The 25036-nt window shown below is 47.5% G+C and overlaps 1 protein-coding gene across 2 annotated transcripts in view; it reads right to left on the reverse strand.

The window, feature by feature from the left end:
• The window catches only part of USP34 (ubiquitin specific peptidase 34), a 1940069-nt gene that overhangs the window by 549134 nt on the left and 1365899 nt on the right, over window positions 1-25036 (reverse strand). For both annotated transcript variants that reach the window (XM_069234398.1, XM_069234397.1), the window contains 2 exons: window positions 19903-19951; window positions 19699-19803 (listed from right to left, as the gene is read on the reverse strand). In XM_069234398.1, the coding sequence (XP_069090499.1) occupies window positions 19699-19803; window positions 19903-19951 (154 nt within the window). The remainder of the gene's footprint in view (window positions 1-19698; window positions 19804-19902; window positions 19952-25036) is intronic.

Raw genomic sequence — 25036 nt, forward strand, 5'->3', positions numbered from 1 at the left:
ATTAGCGTCCTATGCAGTGGGGAGATGGTGGCAGACAACAGTCCTGTTCACAAGAGCCCGTGTGCAGGGCTTGGACCACGCCTTTAACAGGACATCCATAAGGGCTTCATAAAATGGGGGGAAAGGTTTTGAGGGATAACTCCTGGCTGAAGCACCTCCATCACAACCACTGAGGGTCGGCTGCGGTCCAGGACCTCAACTACCCATCTCACCACCATAACAGAAGAGGCTCACTCCTCCGTAGCCACTGTAGTTAGTAGGAGAGACCATGCCAGTATCTGGGGATGTGTTGAGTCCACTGGAGTCTGCCAATTCCTCACACCAGTCCATGTTTGGGTCTAGGGACTGGTATCCTTCAGGGTCCAGAAGTCCCTCCCAATCTTCCACAACTCCTGGCCCATAGAAATAGGGCTCAGGCTCTGGTCTGAAGGGTATGGCTCCAGTCGGCGTCCGAGTTAAACGGCCCCTAGCCGGCTCAGTGTCTGAGTCGGGGTGAGAATTGGGAGGTGTCTGGAGGGTTGACATCAGGACGGGCATCAGGGAAGATTGAGGTGGTATGACTGGCACAAGTCTGGATCCATCCGTGGATTGAAGGGGCCATACTGTCACTGGGGATGGACCTGGCAGTGGGGAACCAGTAGGGGACCCTCTCAAACCCACAGGACCTCACAGCACTCCCACAAAGGATGCACCATCTATATATCATGTGTATGGCCTCATAAAATTCTCAGAGCTAGGTGGGGGTCATTCCACTCTTGAAAACTCAGGGAGGGGTGGAGATGGCCCAGGCTCAAATGCAGAGATAGGCCTCTGAGTGGCCGAATGACTTGGCTTCCTCGCTGGATGACATTGACAGACGGGGCAAAGTCTAACACCAGTTTTAAATTCTTACTCTTCTTTTTCTTGTGGGACTTACTGGAGGATGACTTAGAGGAAGATCGATGGCTCCACGACCTCGGAGGACCCCCAGTATTGCCATTACAGCCTTCTGAGGTTTTCCAGGCAGCCCCAGTTGCTGCCACCTCTCAGACAGATTTCTGCCCTCCTGTTGCTCGAGCAGCTCAAGCCCAGGAAGGCAGGACAAAGGATTTCCTTTGGGAGAGGGTTGTTACACCCTTTCCCTTTAGAAATAGGTGTTACAGGCTTTGGGGGGTTGCCTCCCCAAGCCTCTGAAAATGCTTTAAAGGGCACAGATGGTGCCTTCCTTGTATAAATGCCTTCCTTGCATAATCCAGTCTACACCGGTTCAGGGACCCCCAGTCCCTGCTTTGGTGCAAACCCGGACAAAGGAAAGGGGGGTAACCATTCCCCTGTCCATCACCACCCCAGAGGTGGTTCTCAGAGCTCCTCCAGAGGGTCCCTGGCTTTTGCCATCTTGGATTCCAAGTTGGCAGGGCACTCTGGGAGCATCTAAGTGGCCAATGCCAGCAGGTAACGTAAGAGCCCTCCCCTGACAGGTGCTTACCTGTTTCCTCTGCATCCTTTACTTTACCTTCTTACAGAAGAAACTGCATTTGGACCCTCAGAGAACTCTACAAACTGCAACAAAGAAGCAAAGACAACTTCTTCAACATTGTATCTTCAGCTCCTGCCAGCAACTGCAACTGTTTCTCTGTAGTGCATCCTCAGAGGACATCCTGTCTTCAGCCTGCACCAGAAGCATGAAGGAATCTCCCCTGGAGTGAAGGAGTCACTCTCCTGCTTCAGCAGTCACCTCTCTGCATCAATGCCCGGCTGTGTGGGTCCCATCTCTTGATGAGTTGCGTGTATCCCGCATCACGGGTGGTGGACTGAAGTGGTCCTGATGGTGCTGACGTTCAACTGTCCAACTTTGGAGGAGGTAAGAGTTTGCCTCACAATGCAAGACAGTATCCTTGTGCACCGCGTGTTTTGCAGTTGCCAAGGCTTGTTGGCATTCTTTCACGAAGTTCTTCGTGCAATGTGCAGCTCCGGCCCCCGGCACTCCTGCCTGCGACGCACAGCTTCCTGCATGGTTCTCCAGCAGCGTGGGCCTCCTTTTGTACTTTATTTGTCCCCGTGCTGTGGGACCCGTGTGCACACTGCCTGGTCTTCTGAGGGCTCTCTGAGTTGCTGAGAGTCCCCTCTGACGCCCCCTCCTGGGTAGAGACCACCAGGTCCCTCCTGGCCCCGGCCAGCACCATTTTCCGCTAACCTGGAGCTTTACGCGTGCCAAGGCTTGTTGGTGGAATCCAGCAACACTAACCAGACTGCAATCATCCATCCGGCATGGACATCTCTGGCATCAACTGGGAGCCTGCATATGTCTTCCTGGGTGCAGTACTGACTGTTGTTCTTCACTGGTGGTTCTTCTTTTGCACCTTCATCCGGGTTAGCAGGGGCTCCTGTTCTCCCTGGACTCTTCAGTGCTTCTTGGACTTGGTCCCCTTTTCCCACAGGTCTTCAGGTCCAGGAATCCATTGTTGGTGTCTTCTGGTTCTTGCAAACTCTTCTATCACGTGTTCTTGTGTTTTCTAGGAAAGTCACTGTGATTTACTCCTGCTTTCCTCGGCTTTTGGGTGGGTTCTATTACTTACCTTTGGTATTTGCTAATACTCCCAGCGCCCCTCTACACACTACACTTGCCTAGGTGGGAAACAGACATTCGCAATCCACTTTCTTTTTGTCCACCTAGGCCCATGTCTAACTATTGTGATTTTCACTGTTTTCTAACTGTTTTTACAGCTATTTCTGCATACTAGTGTATATAATTTGTGTATTACTTACCTCCTAAGGGAGTATAGTCTCTATGGTATTTTTGGCATTTGTGTCACCAATATAAAGTAACACTGATTATTTTCTTTCATGTGTGTGAGTACAGTGTGAATACAGTGGTATTGCATGAGCTTTGCATGTCTCCTAGATAAGCAGTGGCTGCTCACCTACAGCTACCCCTAAAGAGCCTGGCTTCTAGACACTGCCTACATTTCACTAATAAGGGATAACTGGACCTGGTATAAGATGTGAGTACCATAGTTACCCACTACAACCAGGCCAGCCTCCTGCATCTTGGCATTATAGTCACGCTCATTGTCAACAACTTTTGCCGGTTACAGGCATCGCAGAGCTTGAAGCCAGCCTTTCTTGTGGACATTCGTGCCACACCAGGAAATAAACCTCGAAAAACAGTTCACCATAAGTCAACAAAATGTCAGGCAAAAAATTACTATGGGTTGGTGTGATAAAGTAGCCTCTTTCTAGCATGGTTACCCCCACTTTTGGCCTGTTTGTGAGTGTATGTCAGTGTGTTTTTACTGTGTCACTGGGATCCTGCTAGCCAGGATTCGAGTGCTCATAGAAAAAAACCTATATGTCAGTATGTTATACCTTTCTCACTGGAATCCTGCTAGCCAGGACCCCATTGCTCATAGTTTATGGCCTAATGGGTATGCCTGTGTATTGCCTAACTATGTCACTGAGGCTCTGCTAATCAGAACCTCTGTGCTTATGCTCTCTCTGCTTTTAAATTTGTTACTGTAGGCCAGTGACTTCATTTACCAATTTCAATTGGCACACTGCACCCCCCTTATAAGTCCCTAGTATATGGTACCTAGGTACCCAGGGCATTGGGGTTCCGGGAGATCCATATGGGCTGCAGCATTTCTTTTGCCACCCATAGGGAACTCAGACAAACCCTTACACAGAACTGCCATTGCAGCCTGCGTAAAATAGTGCACACACTATTTCACAGCCATTTTCACTGCACTTAAGTAACTTCTAAGTCACATATATGTTTAACCTTCACTTGCTGAAGGTTAGGTGCAAAGTTACTAAGTGTGGGGGCACCCTTGTACTAGCAAATGTGCCCCCACATAGTTCAGGGCCAGTTCCCCAGACCTTGTGAGTGTGGGGACGCCATTACACGCGTGCACTACATATAGCTCAATACCCATATGTAGCTTCAAAAGAAACTCAGAATATGGCCATGTAACATGTCTAAGATCATGGAAGTGTCCCCCCATTCCAAATATGGTATTGGGGAGCCAATTCCATGAATCCTGGGGGCTCCACCATGGACCCCCAAGACTGCCAAACCAGCTCTCTGAGGCTTGCACTGCAGCTAAAGCTGCTGCCACCTCACAGACAGGGTTCTGCCCTCCTGGGGTCTGGGCAGCCCAGTCCCAGGAAGGCAGAACAAAGCATTTCCTCTGAGAGCAGGGTGTTACACCCTCTCCCTTTGGAAATTGGTGTGACCGGCTGGGGAGGGGTAGCCTCCCCAGCCTCTGGAAATGCTTTGAAGGGCACAGATGGTGCCCTCTTTGCATAAACCAGTGTACACCGGTTCAGGGACCCCTGCTCTGGCGGGAAACTGAACAAAGGAAAGGAGAGTGACCACTCCCCTGTCCATCACCACCCCAGGGGTGGTGCCCAAAGCTCCTCCAGTGTGTCCCAGACTTCAGCCATCTTGCTTGGCAAGGTGTGGGAGCACTCTGAAGGGCTATGAGTGTCCAGTGCCAGCAGATGACATCAGAGACCCCTCCTGATGGGTCCATACCTGATAAGGTAGCCAATCCCCCTCTCAGGGCTATTTAGGGTCTCTCCTGTGGGTTCTCTTCAGAGTCTGCTAGCAAGTTTCCTTCAGGAATCCTCTGCAACAACTTCAGACTCTTCTGACCTCGGATCAACTGCAGCATGCACCAAGAAATGCTGTGACTGCGATAAAGTGTCTACGGGAGACACTTTTCTTCAGCAACCTCAGCTCCAAGTCAGCAACTGCAACAGTTTCCATGGTGTGCATGCTCTGGGGACTCCCTGTCTTCATCCTGCACCAGAAGGACCGAAGAAATCTCCTGTGGAGTGACGGAGTCACTCCCCTGCTCCAAGCAGGCACCTACTAAGGCGACGACCGGTATCCTGGGACTCCTCATGGCGACGAGCATGCTCCTAAGGACACAGAGGATGGACATCATCAACATAGACTGTCCTGAGGTCTGGCTGATGCAATTTGGAGGAGTTAAGACCTTGCCTTCCGCGAGAACGATGGTACCCCTGTGTATTGTGTCTTCTTCACCTCCTGAGGCCTCTGTGCACTCATTGCAAAATTCCTTCGTGCTCAGCCTGGCCCAGGTCCCCAGGACTCCACCCTGCAACGCTCAACTCGCTGAGTTGTTCTCTGGCGGCGTGGGACCTTCTTTTGTTGTGCTGCATCAACCACGTTTTGCACCTCCTTTGAACCCGGATCCTGCGGCATCTGGGGGGTGCTGGCTGGCATCCTGAGGGCTCTCAACACAGAGGTGAGGCGCCCAGGTCCTTCCTGGGTCCATCCAGCACCATTTTGATGAAAAACGCACTTTTGCCATAGCCAAGGCTTGTTGATGCCTTCCAACACGAAATCTTGTCTGCAACGAACTTCACGCCGTGGGGCATCTTTAGCATCACACAGGAACCTGCTGGCATCTTCCTAGGGTGCATTTCTGCAGTCTTCAACTAACCGGGGACTCTTCTTTTGCACCCTCTTCTGGGTTGGCAGGGGCTCCTGTCCTTCCTGGAACTTCTTTCGACTTCTGGTCCCTTTCCTTTGCAGGTCTTCAGGTCCAATAATCCAGCAGTTGTTCTTTGCAGACTTGGTTGGCTGCTGCAAAATCCCAAAAATGAGGTGTAGTGTGTCCTAAGGAAACTTTCAGTACTTTACTCCTGCTTTTCTGGGCTCTGTGTGGGGTAATTTACTTACCTTTACTGTATTCTTACTCTTCCAGCGATTCTGCACACACTACACTTGTCTAGGGGGGAATTCGTGATTGACATTCCACTTTTTTAGTATATGGTTTGTATTGCCCCTAGACCTATTTTCTCCCATTGCATTCTATAGGATTTCCTACTGTTTGCATTGTTCTATGACTATTTACTTGTCTAATTTTGGTGTCTAGTGTATATATTGTGTATAATACTTACCTCCAGAAGGAGTATTGTCTCCAAGATATTTTTGGAACTGTGTCACCTGTTGGACTTTTTTTTTTTTTCTTATGCAGGGTCATCCCCAATCTTTTTGCCTCCTATTTTGTCTGACCTGTTGCTGTTGGCTTTTGAACTCTGAGCACTTTACCACTGCTAACTAGTGCTAAAGTGCATATGCTCTCTGTGTAAATGGTAGATTGGTTTATCCATAATTGGCAAATTTGATTTACTAGAAAGTCCCTAGTAAGGTGCACTAGAGGTGCCAGGGCCTGTAAATCAAATGCTACTAGTGGGCCTGCAGCACTGGTTGTACCACCCACATAAGTAGCTCTGTAATCATGTCGCAGACCTGCCACTGCAGTGTCTGTGTGTGCAGTTTTAACTGTAAATTCGACTTGGCAAGTGCACCCACTTGCCAGGCCTAAATTATCCCTTTCTTTTCTTACATGTCAGAAACCCGTAAGGTAGGCCCTAAGTAGCCCCAAGGGCAGGGTGCAGTGTATGGTCAAGGTAGGACATATAGTGATGTGTTTTATATGTCCTGACAGTGAAATATTGCTAAATTCGTTTTTCACTGTTGCAAGGCCTGTCCCTCTCATAGGTTAATATGGGGGCTACCTTTAAATCTGATTAAAGTGTAGATTCCCTTTGGGAGCGGATGGACATGTGGAATTTGGAGTCTCTGAGCTCACAATTTAAAAATACATCTTTTTGTAAAGTTGATATTAAGATTGTGTGTTTGAAAATGGCACTTTTAGAAAGTGAGCATTTTGTTGCTTATACCATTTCTGTGACTCTACCAGTTTGTGGATTCCCTGTCTGGTTCAGTTTGACAGTTGGGCTGGTTGCACCTCACATTAGACAGTGACACAAAGGGAGCTGGGGTGTAGTCTGCATTTCCTGATGAGCCATCTGTGCTAGGAGGGAGGGGAGGAGTGGTCACTTAGAGCTGAAAGGGCTGTGCCTGTCCTCACACAATGCAGTCTCCAACCCCCTGGTGAGTGTCTGGGGCCTGGCCTGGCCAAGGCAGGATTTAACATTCAAAAGAGACATTACTTTGAAGTAGGCCTACTTCAAAGGAGAAATTGGTTATAAGAAGGGCACCCAAAACTACAGACTTTAGAACACTTCTGGAAACCAAGAGGAACCTCTACCTGGAGAAGAGCTAAAGAGCTGAGGAAGAAGAGCTGTCCTGCAGTTGCTGCTTCTGCCAGAGTAAGAGGCCAAAGACTGGACTTAGTGTGCCTTCCATCTCGTGAAGATGTCCAAGGGCTTGATTTAGAGCTTGCCTCCTGTTGTTTGATGTCTCAGGGACAGCAAAGACTTCTCTCGGCCAGCACCTGGAATTTCTAGAGAGACTCTTACTCTGCCCTGTGGTGCCCATCCAGTTCCTGGGACCCTGAAAGGAGACGCTGGCACCCTAAAGACAAGGAAATCCACGCACAGAGCGCTGTGCGGGGAAAAGATCAACGCGACTCTGATCTGCGGCTGAAGAAACGACACGCCGCCGGCTCCGCAGCTGAGAATCGACGCTACCACGAAACGCGACAGAAGAATCGACGCACGGAGCAGGAGAAACAATGTGCAGCATCACTGGCGGAAACTGGGAGATCACCACCAGCGCTGTGGGGTTTTCGGATCATCGCGCAGCTGGATTTCTGACTCAAGTACTGCTGGGCGTGGAAAAACCATGCAAGGCTGTCCTGGACCCGAGAGTTCTTACCGGATCGACGCATCGCTCTCCTGCGGAGAGAAGAAATGATACGCTCTGACCCTGCGAAAGGAGAAACGACGCAAGGTCCCGCTCGTGAATGGAATCAACGTATCACAAGCTCTTTTTGACGCTCACTTGCCCGTGCGGGGTTGTTTTTGATGCGCCTAAGGTACTTTTTCACGCTGACAGCGTTAGTGTGTGTTTGAAACTACTAAAAGACTCTTTTTGATTTGTAATTGATAACTTGACTTGTGTATTGTGGATTTTTGTCGTTTTGGTCTTGGTTTGTTTAGATAAATATTTCCTATTTTTCTAAACTGGTGTTGTGTCATTTTGTAGTGTTTTCGTTAAGTTACTGTGTGTGTTGGTACAAATACTTTACACCTAGCTCTCTGAAGTTAAGCCTACTGCTCTGCCAAGCTACCAAGGGGGTAAGCAGGGGTTAGCTGAGTGTAATTCTCTTTTACCCTGACTAGAGGGAGGGTCCTTGCTTGAACAGGGGGTAACCTGACTGTCAACCAAAGACCCCATTTCTAACATCACCCAAATAAATACCTTTATTTTGGGAACACTGAGTATTGTCTTTACTTGTGTATAAGTACTGTGTAACTCTAAGTGGTATTGCATGAGCTTTGCATGTCTGCTAGTTCAGCCTAACCTGCTCTGCAATAGCTACCTCTATCACCCTAAGCTGCTAGAACACTAGTACATTTCACTAATAAGGGATAACTGTACCTGAAATAAGGTGTAAGTACCCAAGGTACCCACTACAAACCAGGCCAGCCTCCTACAGTTGGTCTCTCAGAGTCTGCGCTGACTGGCACGGGACAAAAAAAGAACTGATGTCAGCGCACTGAGGTGGTGCTATAGGCACCGCACATATCATTTCAGGCACAGACAATGCCACACAGAGTTGAACGAAGCCACCTACTGGCGCACAGGGGTACTGCTGACAAAAAATGTTTGGATCTAGTCTGACACCTTTGGATAACTTTAAGGTATGGAATCTGCAGATCGAAGTTGCTATCAGATGCTGTACATTCATGAGCGTGTTGTAGCTTGTTATAAAGCTGCACTTGTCCTCCGCCACTAGCGTTCCTGTTTTGGGCAGTAATCAATTAGCTAGTGTTTTGGTGAGGATTTTGGTGTCTGTAATGAGCAATGACACTGGGCGGTATGTGTTCACGGTACAGGATCTTTGCCGGGGTTAGGCACCATAATTATAGGGGTATCGCTCATTGTGTCAGGAAAAGGGCAACTATCGTAGGCCTCTAAATAAATTCCAGGGAGTTTGTCTGTTAGGATGTTAGAATACACCTGGCAGAATTCAGAAGGAAAACCATCCCCGTCAGGGCAGCATCCGGATCAGAACCACCACATCTTCTAGAGTAATCTCTAGTTTCAAGGCGTCATTGTCTGCCCTGGAGAGCCACTGTAATCAGAGGGGCCCCAGCAAAGCTTGGCTATGGTCTAGATCCAAGGGCCCGATCTCACATGGGAAGGGGGGGTGGGATAGTCAGATAAGCTGCTAGTGTCTTGTTTATGGTATTGTGTCACTGCCGCAGTCCTGTTGGGCCTATTCAAAGTTAGGATCAGTGATGTATTGGCTTCTCTTTTCAGCAGCCCTGCCAGCAGTCTTACAGATGTGTCCGGGTCTCGATGCAGTTTTTGCCTATAGTCTCTGAGGGTATGCTTATCAGGTGTGTCACACGTATGCAATATCTCTCTGAAGAGCCAAAGCTTTATTTGTTTGTTTATTTTCCATCCCTTTTTGGGCCTCCGAGTTGAGACTCCTGTTGTGTCAGTGTACATCTGAGTTGTTGAGTGATACTATATGCTGCAGGCATACATTTGCCATGGAGGACTGCTTTCAGTGCATCCCATTCTGTTGTGCGCTTTACTGTGTCCCTCTATTAGTGTCTATGTAGTAATCTATAACTCCACCATGTCCGGTCTAAAGCCCAGCTGCAAAAGGATGAAGGTGCGAGGGGCTAGCTACCCATTCATGTAAAAAATAAAGAAAGAAAGAAACAACGCAGCTACACAAACGTTAACCAAAAAATACCCCGGCATTGGGGAGAGAAGAATCTCCTTTGTGGAGAGTTACGACACCTTGTGGTCAAAGCCAGAGATGCCTGGAAGACACAAAGCCAATCAACCTGCTTTCAACCAAAAACATCACCATCAGCATATGGAACAAAAGGATAATGTACGAGCCAGACATACCAGCCCACGTAGCAGCGGAGAAGAAAAAATACAAACTTGCCCTGCTTGGCATCAGCGAGACCAGATGGACAGACTCCGGACAGAAAAGCATGGCTCCAAGAGGAATGCTGCTACATTCTGGACACGAGGAAAGGAATGCCCCACATACTCAGGGAGTATCACTGATGCTAAGGTAAGTAGCCAACAGCGCTCTGATTGGATGGGAAGCCAACAGTCCCGGAATCACCACAGCAACCATCCACACACAGAAAAAGAGGATCAACATGAATGTCATCTAGTACGACACACCTACAAAAGCAAAGAAGAGGAAAAAGAATATTTTTTGCAACAGACTACAGTCACTCCTGGAGTAATACCTTGAGAAAGATATTACCATACTGATGGGGACCTAAATGCCAAAGACAACACTGGGTTTAAAGCTGTCATCATCAACATTGGGCACATCAACGTGAAGAACAATGGTGAAAGGTTAGCAGATCTCTATATCCTGAACAGTATAGTGATAGGCAGTATTGCATTTCCACACAAAAAAATACACAAAGCAACATGGGTGTGACCCGATCATTCAACAGTGAATCAGACTGACCATGTCAGCACTGGCAAGATGTTCTGGAGGTCCCCTGCAGGATGTGACAGTGATGAAAGGAATGGAGATGGCGTCATGGCCAGGCTAAAGTTAAAGAAAGCATGGATTGAACCGGCAAACCAACGCCATAACATTAACCTCCTCAAAGATGCACAGAAACGGAGTGAATACTCAGTCTCCTCTCAGTAACAATTTCCTGGTCGTGCAATAACTAGAGGATGACAAAGACAAAGTAGAAAGCCAGTGGGAGAAGATCAAAGAAACAGTGACATCAACCAGCCAAGAGGTACTGGGCCCCAAAAAATAGCAACAAAGAACTTATTTCCTCCGAGACTCTATTCAAAATCAAAGTGGGAAAGGAAAAGAAAGCTGCTCTTAACACCAGCAGAAAAAGGACAGAAAAAGCAAAAACTCAAGAAAAATACACCAAAACCAACAAGGAAGCAAAGGGAAGCTTAAGAGCAGATGAGCAAAGAATCATTGATGGTCTTGCCACAGAAGAACAACAAGCATCAAGCCATGGAAACTTGAAAAAACATAACAAGGAAACTCGCTGGCAGATACAGCAAGCCAGAAAGACCTGTTAACAACAAAGATGGGAAGATGGGAAGACAATCATGGGTAACGAAGGCCAACAAGGATGGGTGAAGCACATTGAAGAACTGCTGTACCAGCCTATGACAGTTTCCATAAGACATAAAGCCAGCTGACAAGTGTGAGAAACTGGGATGTTTGGTTGACTAGGGAGTAAGCCCTGGTCAAGCAACACCCACAGTCCTTTGCAGAGTGAACCATAAAAAGTCACAAAATAAACCTGTGCTTAACCATGGGAAGCTACGCACAAAAAGCAGTCAGGCTAAACTCAGAGGCAATGAGTTAAGTATTTATGCAGTACACAAACAGCAACCAACACAGTGAAACCACAACACAATAAAGACCCCAAACCAATTTAGAAAAATAAACAACATTTAAAACAATAATTGGACACCAAAACATCAAAATCCAATTACTAAAACCAGAGGTGTGAATGTTTAAAGTTTAAGGTTCAAAATAGCAAGTCCTCAGTTTTAGAAAATGGCCACCTCTGCACCTTTAGCACCACAACCAAGGGTCCAGGAGTGGCGGGCGATCTCTTAGGGGTACAAGAATTACTTAGACTGGGTCCAGGTGCAGGTTTAAGATGGTGGGAGCTTGTTATGTTCCTGTGGCTCAAAACAGAAGGACAGCTGAACTAGCCCTTGGAGTCACTTCTGGAGTCCTTGGTAGAAGTGGTGATGTAGGAATCTGCAGCAGAGCTTCTCTCTGAAGTTACCAAGCAGGCTCCAGGCAGCAGAAGCAGTCCTTCCAGGCACAGCAGCAGTCTGGCAGAGTGCACAGTGGGTCACAACAGCAGGCAGTCCTCTGAGAGTCATTCCACAGGTCCAGTAGTGACCTGAGGAGCATGTCTGAGAGGCCCTGCCCCTGGAGGTTGGGAGACGTTTCCAGAAGAATCCTCAAAGTTCCCAGAATTCCCTATCTCCCCTGCCCTGGCTCCTGGCTGGCTGCACTGGCAATGCAGAATTGATAAGCCTTTTGTGTGGTGGCAAAGCCTAGCCTACTCATTTGCAAGTGGAGCTGTGCTTAGCTCCAACCCCACCCCCCCAGTCAAGGCAGGTAATGACCTACTGAGACTCAGCTAATCCCCCTATTGTATGACTGGGGTGAATTCACAAAGTCCCAACTGCCAGTTACATCCAGTCTTGTGACTTAAGGCAGTGACATTTTCAAACTTGTAGTGATAAATCCGACTTTACCATGAAACAGGGTTTATCATTACAAGTTCATAGGTACCAAACATGACATGTCTACCACCTTAGGTTTAGTTACTACAGCTTACTATTTTTAATAGGGAATCACCATTGTTACTCTATGAGAGGGGTAGGCCTCTCAGTAGTGAGAAAACACATTTGAGAATTTTGTAACTACTGGGACATGCAAAAATAAAAAGTGCATGTCCTACCTTTTAATTATACAGCACCCCGCCATATGGGCGACCTAAGGCCTATCTTAGCGTGACTTATATGTAATAAAAGGGGAGTTTAAGGCTTGGCAAGAGGTTTAAAATGCCAAGTCGACATGGCATTGGGACACTGCCCTCAGGCTGCAATGGCAGGCCTGGGACAAGTTTTAAGGGGCTACGTAAGTGGGTGGCACAATAAGTGCTGCAGGCCCACTACTAGCATTTAATTCACAGGTCCTGTGTTCATGTTATACCACACTACAGGGGACTTAAATGTAAATCAAATATGCCAATCAGGTGTATGGCAATCAGACCATATTGAGGGGAGTGAGCACATGCACTTTAGCACTGGTCAGCAGTGGTACAGTTCACAGAGTCCTAAGGCCAACAGAGGAAAAATCGAGACAAAATGGAGGCAAGCAGGCAAAACGTTTGAGGTAAAACCACCCTAAGGCTGACAGGTCTAACAACAAGGACTTGCCAATCGACTGCAGCAGACCACACAAAGAAGAAATACAGCCAGCCATCAAACATCTGAGAAATGGGGAGGAAGGAGGACCCAACAACTTTCCTGCAGAGGGATTTAGGGCAGACACTGAAACATCAGTAGGCATGCTCTACCTAACGTTTGGAAGGATCTAATAAGAGGAAAAGGTGCTATCCGACTGGAAGGAGGGATATCTGATCAAGATCCCAAGAAAGGTGACCTGAGTAATTGTGCAAACTACAGAGGGATAACTTCTATCAACTCCAAGCAAAGTGTTTAACACTGTCATCCTGAACAGAATGAAGGAACAAAGTGGTACTCAGATGCGAGACCAGCAAGCTGGCTTACGCAAAGCTAGATCTTGCACAGACCAGACTGCAACACTTAGCATCATCACTGAGCAGTCATTGGAATGGAACTCCCTCATCGACTATGAGAAGGCTGAGCTGCAGTTGCTCTTGCAGGCAATGCACTGGAACAGGATGAGGCCTTCACCAAACTGGAAAGTGCCAGAGACAAGCAAGGTAGCACAGACGTTGACATCAAGGGAAGTAACAGCAAAGCAGGGCTACCCTCATTGATCTAAAGACGATCTGGAGCTACAAGGACCTAATGCTGCAAACACAGATCAGGCTTTTTGACACCAACGCAAAATCTGTCCTTCTGTATGGAGTAGAAACTTGAAGGGCAACAGTGACCACCACCAACACAGTTCAGACCTTAATCAAAACCTATCTGAGGATAATCCTCCAAATCCACTGCTTAAACACTAACAGAAATAACGATCTATGACAGCAGACTTTCATGAATCATGAAAAGAAGCTGGGCCTGGATAAGTCACACCCTCAGCAAACCTGTATCAAACACCACCAGGCAAGCACTCACCTGGAACCCTCAAGGGGAAAGAAAAAGAGGAAGGCCAAATAAAACTTGGTGCTGAGGCCTTAAGGCTGACTGCAAGGAGATTGGTTACACCTGGAGTAAGAATGAAAGAAAAGCCCAGGACAGAGATGGCTGGAGAGTCCTGGTTGATGGCCTACCTATACCCCAAGAGGGGTAGAAGGCATTAGTAAGTAAGCACTGTTCTATGGTTGCTTGCATTATGGCTCTAAAGATTTCCCCCGTGAGGGCTTCCGGGCACAGCCACCAAGCCAGCATCCACTTGAGGCCCTAATCTCTCATATTTTTCAGCCAGCATGGAGCGATCAGAAAGGAACCTTCTGAAGTAACAGCCTGTATGGATTTGGGGGCTTAACTCCTTAGATAGAAGTATATGGTCTAATTGACTGTATGTGTTATGCGTGGACGAGTGATGTGATTATTGTTTCTCTACAGGGTGTAAGACGTGTTGTCTGTCTATGCAGTCCAGATGCTCCATGACCCCTAGCAACGCATCCGACATTCTGGGTTTAGTGTGGTGTCCAGGAGGTTCCTACCCTAATCGCCATCTAAAATGCAGTTCAAGTCACCAGCCAAAATTAGTGGGAGATTAGCATATGGGTCAGCAATGTGTAACAGTGCAGGAAAGAACTCTTTGTCATCAATGTTTGGTGTGTATGAGTTTAGCAGGCACACTTCCATCCAGTCCAGTAATCCATAAACCATAATATAGCAATCCTCCCCATCTGCCTTAGAGTGCCTTTGCTGAAAGGGCACCCAAGACACCACCCACACAGCAACGTCCCTGGCATAGAAGGAGTATGTCGAGGGTAACAGCCTACCATGCCATTTCTTCCTCAGTTACCCCACCTCCTCGTTTGTTAGGTGCGTCTCCTGTAACATGGTTATAGCTAGCTCTAGCCCATGTGCACCTGAGATAGGTATCCTGTGTCATTTTTGGTAGGCGTTAAGGTCACGTTCATTCAATGTGGCTAGCCTTAATGAGAGCCAGTGTGTGCCAGAAATTTTTTAGTCTAACATAAGGGAGTGTCTGTGATACCAACTGGTTGCCACAATCCCAGCGAACAGAACAGTATTATTCACTCTATGTACTACCTCTCCTGCGCTGTATGTGCTTGGTGTGCAGTTAACAAAATTCCCAACACCCCTCCCCCCCAGGGTAAACACCCTGCCATCCAACCAACTTCTGCTTCCCCATCTAACCCAAACCATGATGAGAACCTAATACGACATAGTTAACTCAACTGTAACCTTTACACAATATATCGAAGGACCTCATCTCCTAAGTGCCACAAGACTTGCAACTGCCCAGGTGTCCACCTCAGGGGCAGATCCCTCAATTACCCAAGTGCTTACTTAGGTGTGAGGGCTTGGCAGAGGCACGGGTGTGCAATATAACTAGGGTCTCTGCCACTCTGTGTCTCTAACCTCAGCCAATTCCTCATGGGCTTAACACTCAAGCCACATCTAGTCAGCCGAGCAGTCAATGAGCCTCTCCAGCAATCAAGCATTAATGACTGAAAATTTACATTTTAAAAGAAAGATATCATTCACATCCCGTCCCCGCACCCACTTGCAACTTGGGTCAGCATCCAACTTTGCACTGCTTTGTAATGTTTCCCCCAAGGTGTCCTAATTCAGAGGGGCATCTTCCACTCACAGACCAGGGCTTGGCTCAGACTCCTTCCCCCACTAGTATCCTCCGCCAGTTGAGGAGGGCGTTACCTGGCATGGAGATGACAGTTAAGTGGATGGGAGCTCAGTCACCAAGTCTAATGTGGTGTACTTGTAAACCACCAGTCGCTCCTTCGATGTAGCCATCTCGTCCCCAAGCTGGTTCTTCTCTTGTGGCAGGACTCTTAGACGATTGTCTCCCCGGCGGCGGCCCACTACACCAGTTGTCACCAGTCATCATGCATAGCCCCCATTCTCCCATCTAATTCCAGCCAGTCTAGTGCCCAAGTGGTGGGGTCATCTCCTTCATTAGGGTGCATTTTACTACTTCTAGTGCTCCATGTTGTGCGAGGCATGGATGACAATCTCACCCCATATAGAACTCCGCAACAGGAAGGTGGGGGTCTGGGGTGGGTGGGTATAGGTGCCTAATAGCAGTCTTCTTGTACTCACACAAGACTCTCAGCACCTACAGCATGACAGGACAACCCTATGTATTGTGGCATGCAGCTCCAGAACCAAGAGGCTGATATGTGCGCTACACTGTTTGTGCAGGACGGGGAGGTGATGGGGGGCACCAGGTAGGTACAGTCTTTCGCAAGGAGTATCAGTGCATCCAGGACACAGGATGCAGCCAGGTACTCCATCCTGCCCTTCCCCTCAGTCCATTTATACCTGTGCCACCAGGTACGAGCCAAGCCAGCTCAGCGGGCTCCCAGTGAGGTCCCCAATTCCGTTGAGGAGCTACTGGGCATTCTCCAACCCCTCTCAAGTAGTTGCCGACACCAGTCAGGTGGGGGTGGGTGGGGGTTGGGAGGTGGGTGTGGGAGGCAGTTTCCTCGCACCACTGTGCGCTGCTCCAAGGCTGGGCAGCAAAACAGGGGCATGTCAAGCTCTGCGCTCGGTGAACAGAGAAAGCAGAGAGCCTCATGTAGTCCCATATTGAAAAGCCCCTCATCGCTGGGATACCTGCTTCCGCTGTCAATCGCCCTTCCCATGCGGCAGGCTAGCACGTTTTCCCATCAGTGATCAGTTAGGCCCCAGGCAGTGGTGGTGCCAGTACACCGTCTTGAGTCTTGCTGTATAGGTCGCCTCTCTGCTCCAGAGCTGCCCTGTGGATCGGGAACTCCGACCACCAGCTGCCATTTTATTAGAGCGGTTGTGGGTCATCCTCAGCTAAATTGCTCTCTCAGCGAGGTATTGGGCCTGACTTGGATGCAGTTGCCCTGGGCCTGTTCTGTGTAGGCACAATGTGTATTCAGGATTCACTGGGCCCTTCCATGCCAGGATAATGCAAGATGTCCAGAGTGGCCGCTAGAGCAAAGCTCAAAGCATGCTATTGGCCATATTGCAGGGCACACCCCCCCCCACCACCAGCACCACCATTGGTGTGTTCATTGAGGAAATCAGGATCTCCAAGCTCTTGTCTCTGACATCTAGCCACATGCCTTATTAGCCAGTGGGCAAAAGTAGAGCTATGACCAGGTGTACATTAATGTGTCAGTGAGGGCCTCACTGAGAGGGAGCAAAGGCTGTAAAATTCCCATAAGGACTTTGTTTTAACCTCAAATCATACTTGCAGGTTCAAGACCTAAGTTGTTCATCAGCTTACCACTGCAAATAATGCACTCTCTTCCGTTTGGGGTCTAAATGGCAAGTTTAGCCCTGTTTCGGGAGATGTTTTAAGCACACTGGCATCTTGTAAGTCCATGTGAAAATTGTCATCATCATAATGAGGACAATTAGTCATCTCCATTCCCACCATCATTGGGTGGTGACAAGCTTATGTCAGAATCGTAACCAAAAGGACGGCGCGCCCCATTCTAACAGAGTCATAAGGTCAGACTCAGGTTATAAGGCGACCTGCTTAAGTAAACTTACAGCACAACTTTGGTTGCAATCATGGTAAAGTCGGTTTAGTGGGTCGGACATCAGAATCAGCACCGGAACCACCTCCAGTAATGGAAAGTCCAATGCAGGTCATGGAGCTGGGGTGGAAGCCAGTACAGAGCCCATAACAAGTCTAAGTGGGACAGACAGTACAGAGTATAGGTCTGCTGAAGGCAACCAGAATAAGGATCCTTGGAACCAGACGCTGCAGCAGAAGGAACAAAAAAAATGCTAATTATCTGCAGCATGGCCTCTTTAAAGGTGTCAATTTGCTGTAGCTTCACCAATGGCTCAGAAAATGTAGGAAGCAATTGGGCCAACTTTAAAATCTGCTCCACAAACGGACATCTGGAAGGAAACTGACTAACACTGTGATGCCCTTGTGCCATTACCTTGGGTAGAGGGAGGATAGGGTTGAACCCACCTCGCTTTCATGTGCTTTGGTTTTAAACTGGAAAATTTATCTATCATTAGAGCGAACTTGGGAGTGGGAGCAAGTCTGGTCTCTTGACTTCTGGAAGGAGTGGGAACAACACAAAGCCTGCAACTTCTTTATGTGTTCTCTTCTCAGTCCTGAAATGCCTTCAAGTGCATGTGGGTACACGTATCACATGAGTTGTGTCCCAAGCTGAAACACCACAGACACATCTTGTGTGGGTCTGTAGAGGACATCTGTTCCCTACAGTCAAGGCATGGTTTCATACCAGTAGTCTTAAGAGGTACATTGTTTCCTGGTATAATGGATATTCTGTTTTAAGAGTCCTTGTAAGGCTGACGAAATTGGGAGCTGAGCACGGGATCTGCATCAGAAAGCACAGGAAAAAAATGGACACTAGCACGCAATTGTTAGTTTATAGGTGGCTCAGCTCCATCACTTTCAGGGTTGTATGGAGTCAATGTAGAGCTGCAGGTTGCTGCCTGTAGGTGAACAAGAGCATTGCTGATAGAAGCTTTCCTGATCCAGTCTGGTGCCTCAGGATATTCTAAGGTGAGGAATCTGCAGTTAGAAGTATCCATCAGAAGTGCCAGATTTTACACAGAAATAGTTGTGTTAACTGTCGCCAGCAAGAATGGGGGACAGACCAAGCTGACCAAAAGGTAGCAGAGGGAGGTGGTGTGTGGCTTTTTAGCCACTGAGCTAATCATTCTGAGGCTCCAAGAAGACAGATCTAGCTTGAAGTCTGAATATTAAAGGGAAGACCTACAAACGGGCATGGATCAAAACTTGGAAGCAACTGAATGACTGTTGAAATGTATGTGTTTCAGCAGTCTCTTGTATGTGTGTTTCAGCAGTTTCCTCTACCCCCAATACCAAGAAATGTGTGCTCTGCCAGACATAAGATCAGGATGGAATAGTCTTCTTGTTGCTTCCCCGGGGGCATGACAGAGTACCCAGATGACATTCTGAAGCAGAGAAGGTGACCAGTTAGAACTGTCTGTTTTGGCACATAACTGGGTTATGATCCTTTGCTGGAAATGGAAAGTGAATGATAAAGCCAACTTAGTCATTGTGAGCTAGATTCCGCTAAGAGAATTCTCCAGAGGAAGGCTGACAACACCAAGTACCAAAGTAGCAGCTAAGAATGAGGGGGTACCATTTGAGGGCCTAGGCAGATGTGGAAGGGCCAGAAGAGACTCTGTCAGTCGTGAAGAAACAAGCCAGGGACACCATAACAGGAACTCTGAGGAGTTTGGATGCTGTAAACTGTTCCTGCCTGCACAACAGGACTGACTCTCATCCAGCTCCTATGGCTCATTTAAGACAAGAGGCAGCCTGATGCTGTGAGTCATGCTGTTTTACTGGAGCAGAAAGAAGCCTCCAGTAGTCACTTGCAAGCACTTCACAGGAACCTTGAACGATTGTCCATGATGAATGGAGAAAGCATGTGGAATAGAAATGTTACTTTAAAACACTACAATTTTGCAGGTACTCATTAATTTTTTCAATTTGGTCTCATTTGAATCATAACATACCTTTTGATTTAACTAAAGTGATCACAGAGCTTTACAGCAAGCACATTGTTGCTACTATTAACCTTTAATCTTATGTGTTGGTTATGCACTTCTACCTGGGAGACAATGTTGTCTTACAGAAACAGTGTTTGCTTCACTAGGAGATAGCTGTGCATAATGGTGGGAGAATTTACCACAGCAATCAACCTGGCTTACTACACACATTTCTCCAGCAAAAGCATTCACTACCCAAATAATACTACAATATTTTGGAATTTATGTCTTTCTTTATAGAATAAGACAGTCCACTTATTCTTCATTGCTTCATAATAACAAGGCTCTGCACCAGTACTCACATGTTCTGCCAGGCGATTATTATAACGACTTAGGCTAAAAATCAAGTTGCAAGTTTGTCGGATATTAATTCCGTCACGTATATGTTGGAACAAGAAGGGGAAACCCTGGAAAAGACCAGTGAACTATCAGTAGTGAAAACATCCACAATTATACTAAAAAATTATAGTTAAGCTAATTCCACTGTGATATTCATTGATAACTACCTTTCCTCCAGTGAGGGCAGCCTGGTCATTCTGTGATAATGTGAGATGGCTGGAAGAAAAAGACAGAAGGAAACATCCATGATATGTCATACCTGGCATCTAAAGAAATAATTGTTCAGAATTCACAACCTGTCTTTGTCAACTAATTCCGACATTAAAAACGACAAGCCAACCAAAGTACCTTTGCAAGAGTAGAACACCCAAATTTACAGTCTCCTTCGGGTTACCAAGATGCAGAGAATGCTATAATGTGTAAAGCTTGTAAATCAGCTTAGGGATCCTAATAAAAAAACGTGTCTAATCTTTGCAGTTTCCAACCAATTCCATACGTGACCATTTTCATAGGGACCACACCGGAAGCAGGAAACTGTATCCACTGTTAAAGAGTCACCAACATCATACAGTGATTTGCAACCCCAGTCACAGATTATCAAATATTTACTGGATGTAACATACCAAGTCTACATAAGGCACTAGTGCTGGTTATGTCTAAACAAGCAGCAGAGTATATATCCATGAGAAAGAATGTGCCAAAGGTAATTAACATTTTCTTTAAATAGATACTTGTTCGAATAGAAGACTTATGTGAACCACAGCATTAGAAAGGAGGCAGACTAAGAAATAAGGTAAGAGTAGTTTTCTTTTGTGCAGATTTCCATTGGGTTTAACAGCAAATACATTCACAGAACAGTGGGAAAAAAAATGTGCGTACATCTCTAGAAACATTACCCCAACCTGGAGTTTGATAAACAACAAAAGAGCATATATTGCATATGAGGGTTTAGGGCTATGTTGGGTGTACAGAGAGAGTATAAAACAGGCAGAATTTTCAATAGGGATTAATAAACAGTACACTCTCCATTTCCTATATGGAATGCAGACAGTGTGTAAACAACAGCAACCCCTGAGTAAACTTAGCGAGTGCTGAACTATTTCGGGTATAGTTCCTAGCAGGCTCACAGTCTTAACCCCCTTCTCCCCAATGGGACCCAACTCAAAATGTTAATAACACTACTCCAAGTGTCGTCATTGTAAAATAGTGTAATGCCACTGCGTGTTGATACTAGAGGAAGGCAGGGGGTGGAAATTGTAGCCCTAAGTATGATGGACAGCGAAAAAAAGGAAGCTCATCGGTCAAAATGGTGTGCAGTTCTCATTGGTAATCCATAAAGGGACAGAACTGCCTTCATAATTTTTTAACCCAGAGCATGCTCTTATTCGAGGAATTTGATCCACGACAGTTTAAGCACTGGCAATTTGTCTTCCAATGTATCCATGGTCCTCTTGTAAGAAGCCGGTGAAACATTTCCCTAAGTCACACTTCCACCATGTGGACAACGTCTGATTTACAATAACATAGGATGAAAAGCTTTGCACGGTCAGGGCTGTTGCAAACCATCAATCATTTCTCAAAGTAATTCCTGGGTAGTAGGTGTGAAGTCTTTGAGCATAACCCACAGGTTCCCAGGCCCTCCTTACTTCCCCTCACATGCTCATCCAGTAGGGGCAGAGCTTCAGCACTGGCGAAGAACATGTACTATGTCACAGTTTACTGTGGGCCACTGCTAACAGGTGGAGTTCCCTACAATTTGTGATTGGTGCAGTCTGATCGGTGTAAGGAAATGCCTCCTTGGCATGGTTACCCCCTGATGTTTTGCCTTTTGTTGATGCCAGTCATGATTAAAAGTGTGCTGGGACCCTGCTAACCAGGACCCAGCACCAGTGCTCTTTCCCTAAACTGTACCTTTGTTCCCACAATTGGCACAGCCCTGGCACCCAGGTAAGTCCCTTGTAAATGGTACCCCTGGTACCAAGGGCCCTGATGCCAGGGAAGGTCTCAAGGTCTGCTGCATGTCTTATGCCACCCTGGGGACCCCTCACTCAGCATATGCACACTGCCTCACAGCTTGTGTGTGCTGGTCGGGAGAAAATGACTAAGTCGACATGGCACTTCCCTCAGAGTGCCATGCCCACCTCACACTGCCTGTGGGTTAGGTAAGTCACCCCTCTAGCAGGCCTTACAGCCCTAAGACAGGGTACACTATACCACAGGGGAGGGCATAGTTGCATGAGCACTATGCCCTTCCACTGTCTAAGCAAACCCTTAGACATTGTAAGTGCAGGGTAGCCATAAAGAGTATATGGTCTGGGAGTTTGTCAAACACGAACTCCACAGATCCATAATGGCTATACTTAAATCTGGGATGTTTGGCACCAAACTTCTTAGCACAATAAATGCACACTGATGCCAGTGTGGAATTTATTGTAAAATGCACCCAGAGGGCATCTTAGAGATGCCCCCTGAATACCAGTCCGACTCCTAGTGCTAGACTGACCAGTTTCTGCAAGCCTGCCACAACCAGACAAGTGTCTGGCCACATGGGGAGAGTGCCTTTGTCACTCTGTGGCCAGGAACAAAGCCTGTACTGGTTGGAGGGTGCTTCTCACCTCCCCCTGCAGGAACTGTAACACCTGGCGGTGAGCCTCAAAGGCTCATGCCTTTTGTTAGAGCACCCCAGGGCATCCCAGCTAGTGGAGATGCCTGCCCCTCCGGCCACTGCCCTCACTTTTGGCGGCAAGGCTGGAGGAGATAATGAGAAAAACAAGGAGTAGTGACCCAGCAGTCAGGACAGCCCCTAAGGTGTCCTGAGCTGAGGTGACCCCTGCCTTTAGAAATCCTCCATCTTAGTTTGGGAGGATTCCCCCAATAGGATTAGGGATGTGCCCCCCTCCCCTCAGGGAGGAGGCACGAAGAGGGTGTAGCCACCCTCCAGGACAGTAGCCATTGGCTACTGCCCTCCCAGAACTAAACACACCCCTAAATCTAGTATTTAGGGGCACCCCAGAACCTAGGAAATCAGATTCCTGCAACCTGAAGAAAGAAGAAGGACTGCTGACCTTCAAGCCTGCAGAGATGACGGACGACGACAACTGCTTTGGCCCCAGCCCTACCGGCCTGTCTCAAGAGTCGAAAACCTGCAACCAGCGATGCATCCAACAGGGACTAGCGACCTTTGAAGCCTCAGAGGACTGCCCTGACCCCCAGGACCAAGAAACTCCTGTGAGCAGCGGCTCTGCTCAAAAACAGCTACATCTTTGCAACAAAGAAGCAACTTTCAAAGAACTCACTCTTCCCCCTGGAAGCGTGAGACTTCACACTCTGCACCCTATGCCCCCGGCTCGAGATCCAGAGAACCAACACCACAGGGAGGTCTCCCCGGCGACTGCGACCTCGCGAGTAGCCCGAAACGACCCCCCTGGATCCCCACAGCGATGGCTGCAGAGAGAATCCAGAGGCTCCCCCTGACTGCGACTGCCTGTAACAAGGGACCAAGCACTGCACCCGCAGCCCCCAGGACCTGACGGAACCGAACCTCAGTGCAGGAGTGACGCCCCGGCGACCCTATGCCTAGCCCAGGTGGTGGCTGTCCCGAGAAGCCCCCGTGCCTGCCTGCACAGCTAGAGTGATCCCCGGGTCACTCCACTGTTTCCTATCTAAAACCCGACGCCTGCTTTGCACACTGCACCCGGCCGCCTCTGTGCGGCTGAGGGTGTGTTTTGTTTGCCTACTTGTGTGTCCCCCAGCGCTCTACAAAACCCCCCGTCTGCCCCATGAGGACACAGGTACTTACCTGCTGGCAGACAGGAACCGGAGCACCCCTGTTCTCCATAGGCGCCTATGTGTTTTGGGCACCTCTTTGACCTCTGCACCTGACCGGCCCTGAGCTGCTGGTGTGGTAACTCTGGGGTTGCCTTGAACCACCAATGGTGGGCTGCCTATGCCCAGGAACTGAGACTTGTGTTTTACTTACCTCACAATCTAACCACTACTTACCTCCCCTAGGAACTGTTGATTTTTACACTGTGTCTACTTTTAAAATAGCTTATTGCCATTTTAACAAAGACTGTATATGTTATTGCTCTAAATCAAAGTTCCTAACTTACCTGTGTGGAGCACCTTACATTTTAGGTATTTACTTCGAATCTTGAACCTGTGGTTCTAAAAATAAATTAAGAAAATATATTTTTCTATATAAAAACTATTGGCCTGGAGTAAAGTCTGAGTGTGTGTTCCTCATTTATTGCCTATGTGTGTACAACAAATGCTTAACACTACCCTTTGATAAGCCTACTGCACGACCAGACTACAAAAAAATAGACCATTAGAATTATCTAATTTTGCCACTATCTTCACTCTAAGGGGAACTCTTGGACTCTGCACACTATTTCTTACTTTGAAATAATATATACAGAGCCAACTTCCTACAGGGGGTAAGAGCGGGCATCCTTGCTGCGTTCCCCAAGCTATATCAAAGGGCTGTGATCTATGACTGGTGCAGGAGACCACAGCCAAGAGGGACTAAAAAAGCCATTTGATCTTGGAAATACACTCAGAGCCTAACCCCACTAAGGTCAGTAGTCAGAAGAGGTAACCCCATCAAAATTTTTTTTTACATCTAGTGTATCGAGAGTTTGTCAGCAGGGTCATCGAGAGCAATGCCAGGAACTCCTTCAAACGAATGGCTAGAACTTTAGCTAAAATCTTGATGCTAGTATTTAGCAAGGAGATTAGGCAATAACCTGTGCTGCCTAGGTAGGTCTTTATTGGGTTTGAACAGTACCACTATCCATGCCCAGGTTGTGTCTCTGAGTGGGGGGAGCCAACCTCAATCTCATTGAATGATTTGTAAAGCACTAGATTAACACTAATCTGTTTATCTTGGAAAACTCCACTGGGTAACTATCAACCTCTGGAACTTTACATGTCAGGACCTCATCTATCACCTGACCTATTTGCCCTTCGCGTATGTCATTTGGTAGTTGACCAACAAATCAGGGTTTGATCTGAGAATGTTTATATTAGACACGAAGTCCTCTTCCGCTTAGTGTAATTCAGGGTTTTCCGCTGTGTACAGAGATTCACAGAAGGAACAGAAGGCATGTATATATCATAAGGGTAAATGAGTGTCTCCTCTGAGGCAGTTCTATTGGCCAGGATTGTACATGAGGCATCTGGTTGCCAAAGCTGGTAAGCCAGCAAGCGCTCCTCCTTTTATAGAGCCTTCATTTCAGACTCAACAGGGATTTTTCTGCTTTGAGTGTTCAGCAAGCTACTGCTATGTGATTGCTTTAC

The sequence above is a fragment of the Pleurodeles waltl genome, chromosome 5 (assembly GCF_031143425.1).
Source record: "Pleurodeles waltl isolate 20211129_DDA chromosome 5, aPleWal1.hap1.20221129, whole genome shotgun sequence".
NCBI classification, from domain to species: Eukaryota; Metazoa; Chordata; class Amphibia; order Caudata; family Salamandridae; genus Pleurodeles; species Pleurodeles waltl.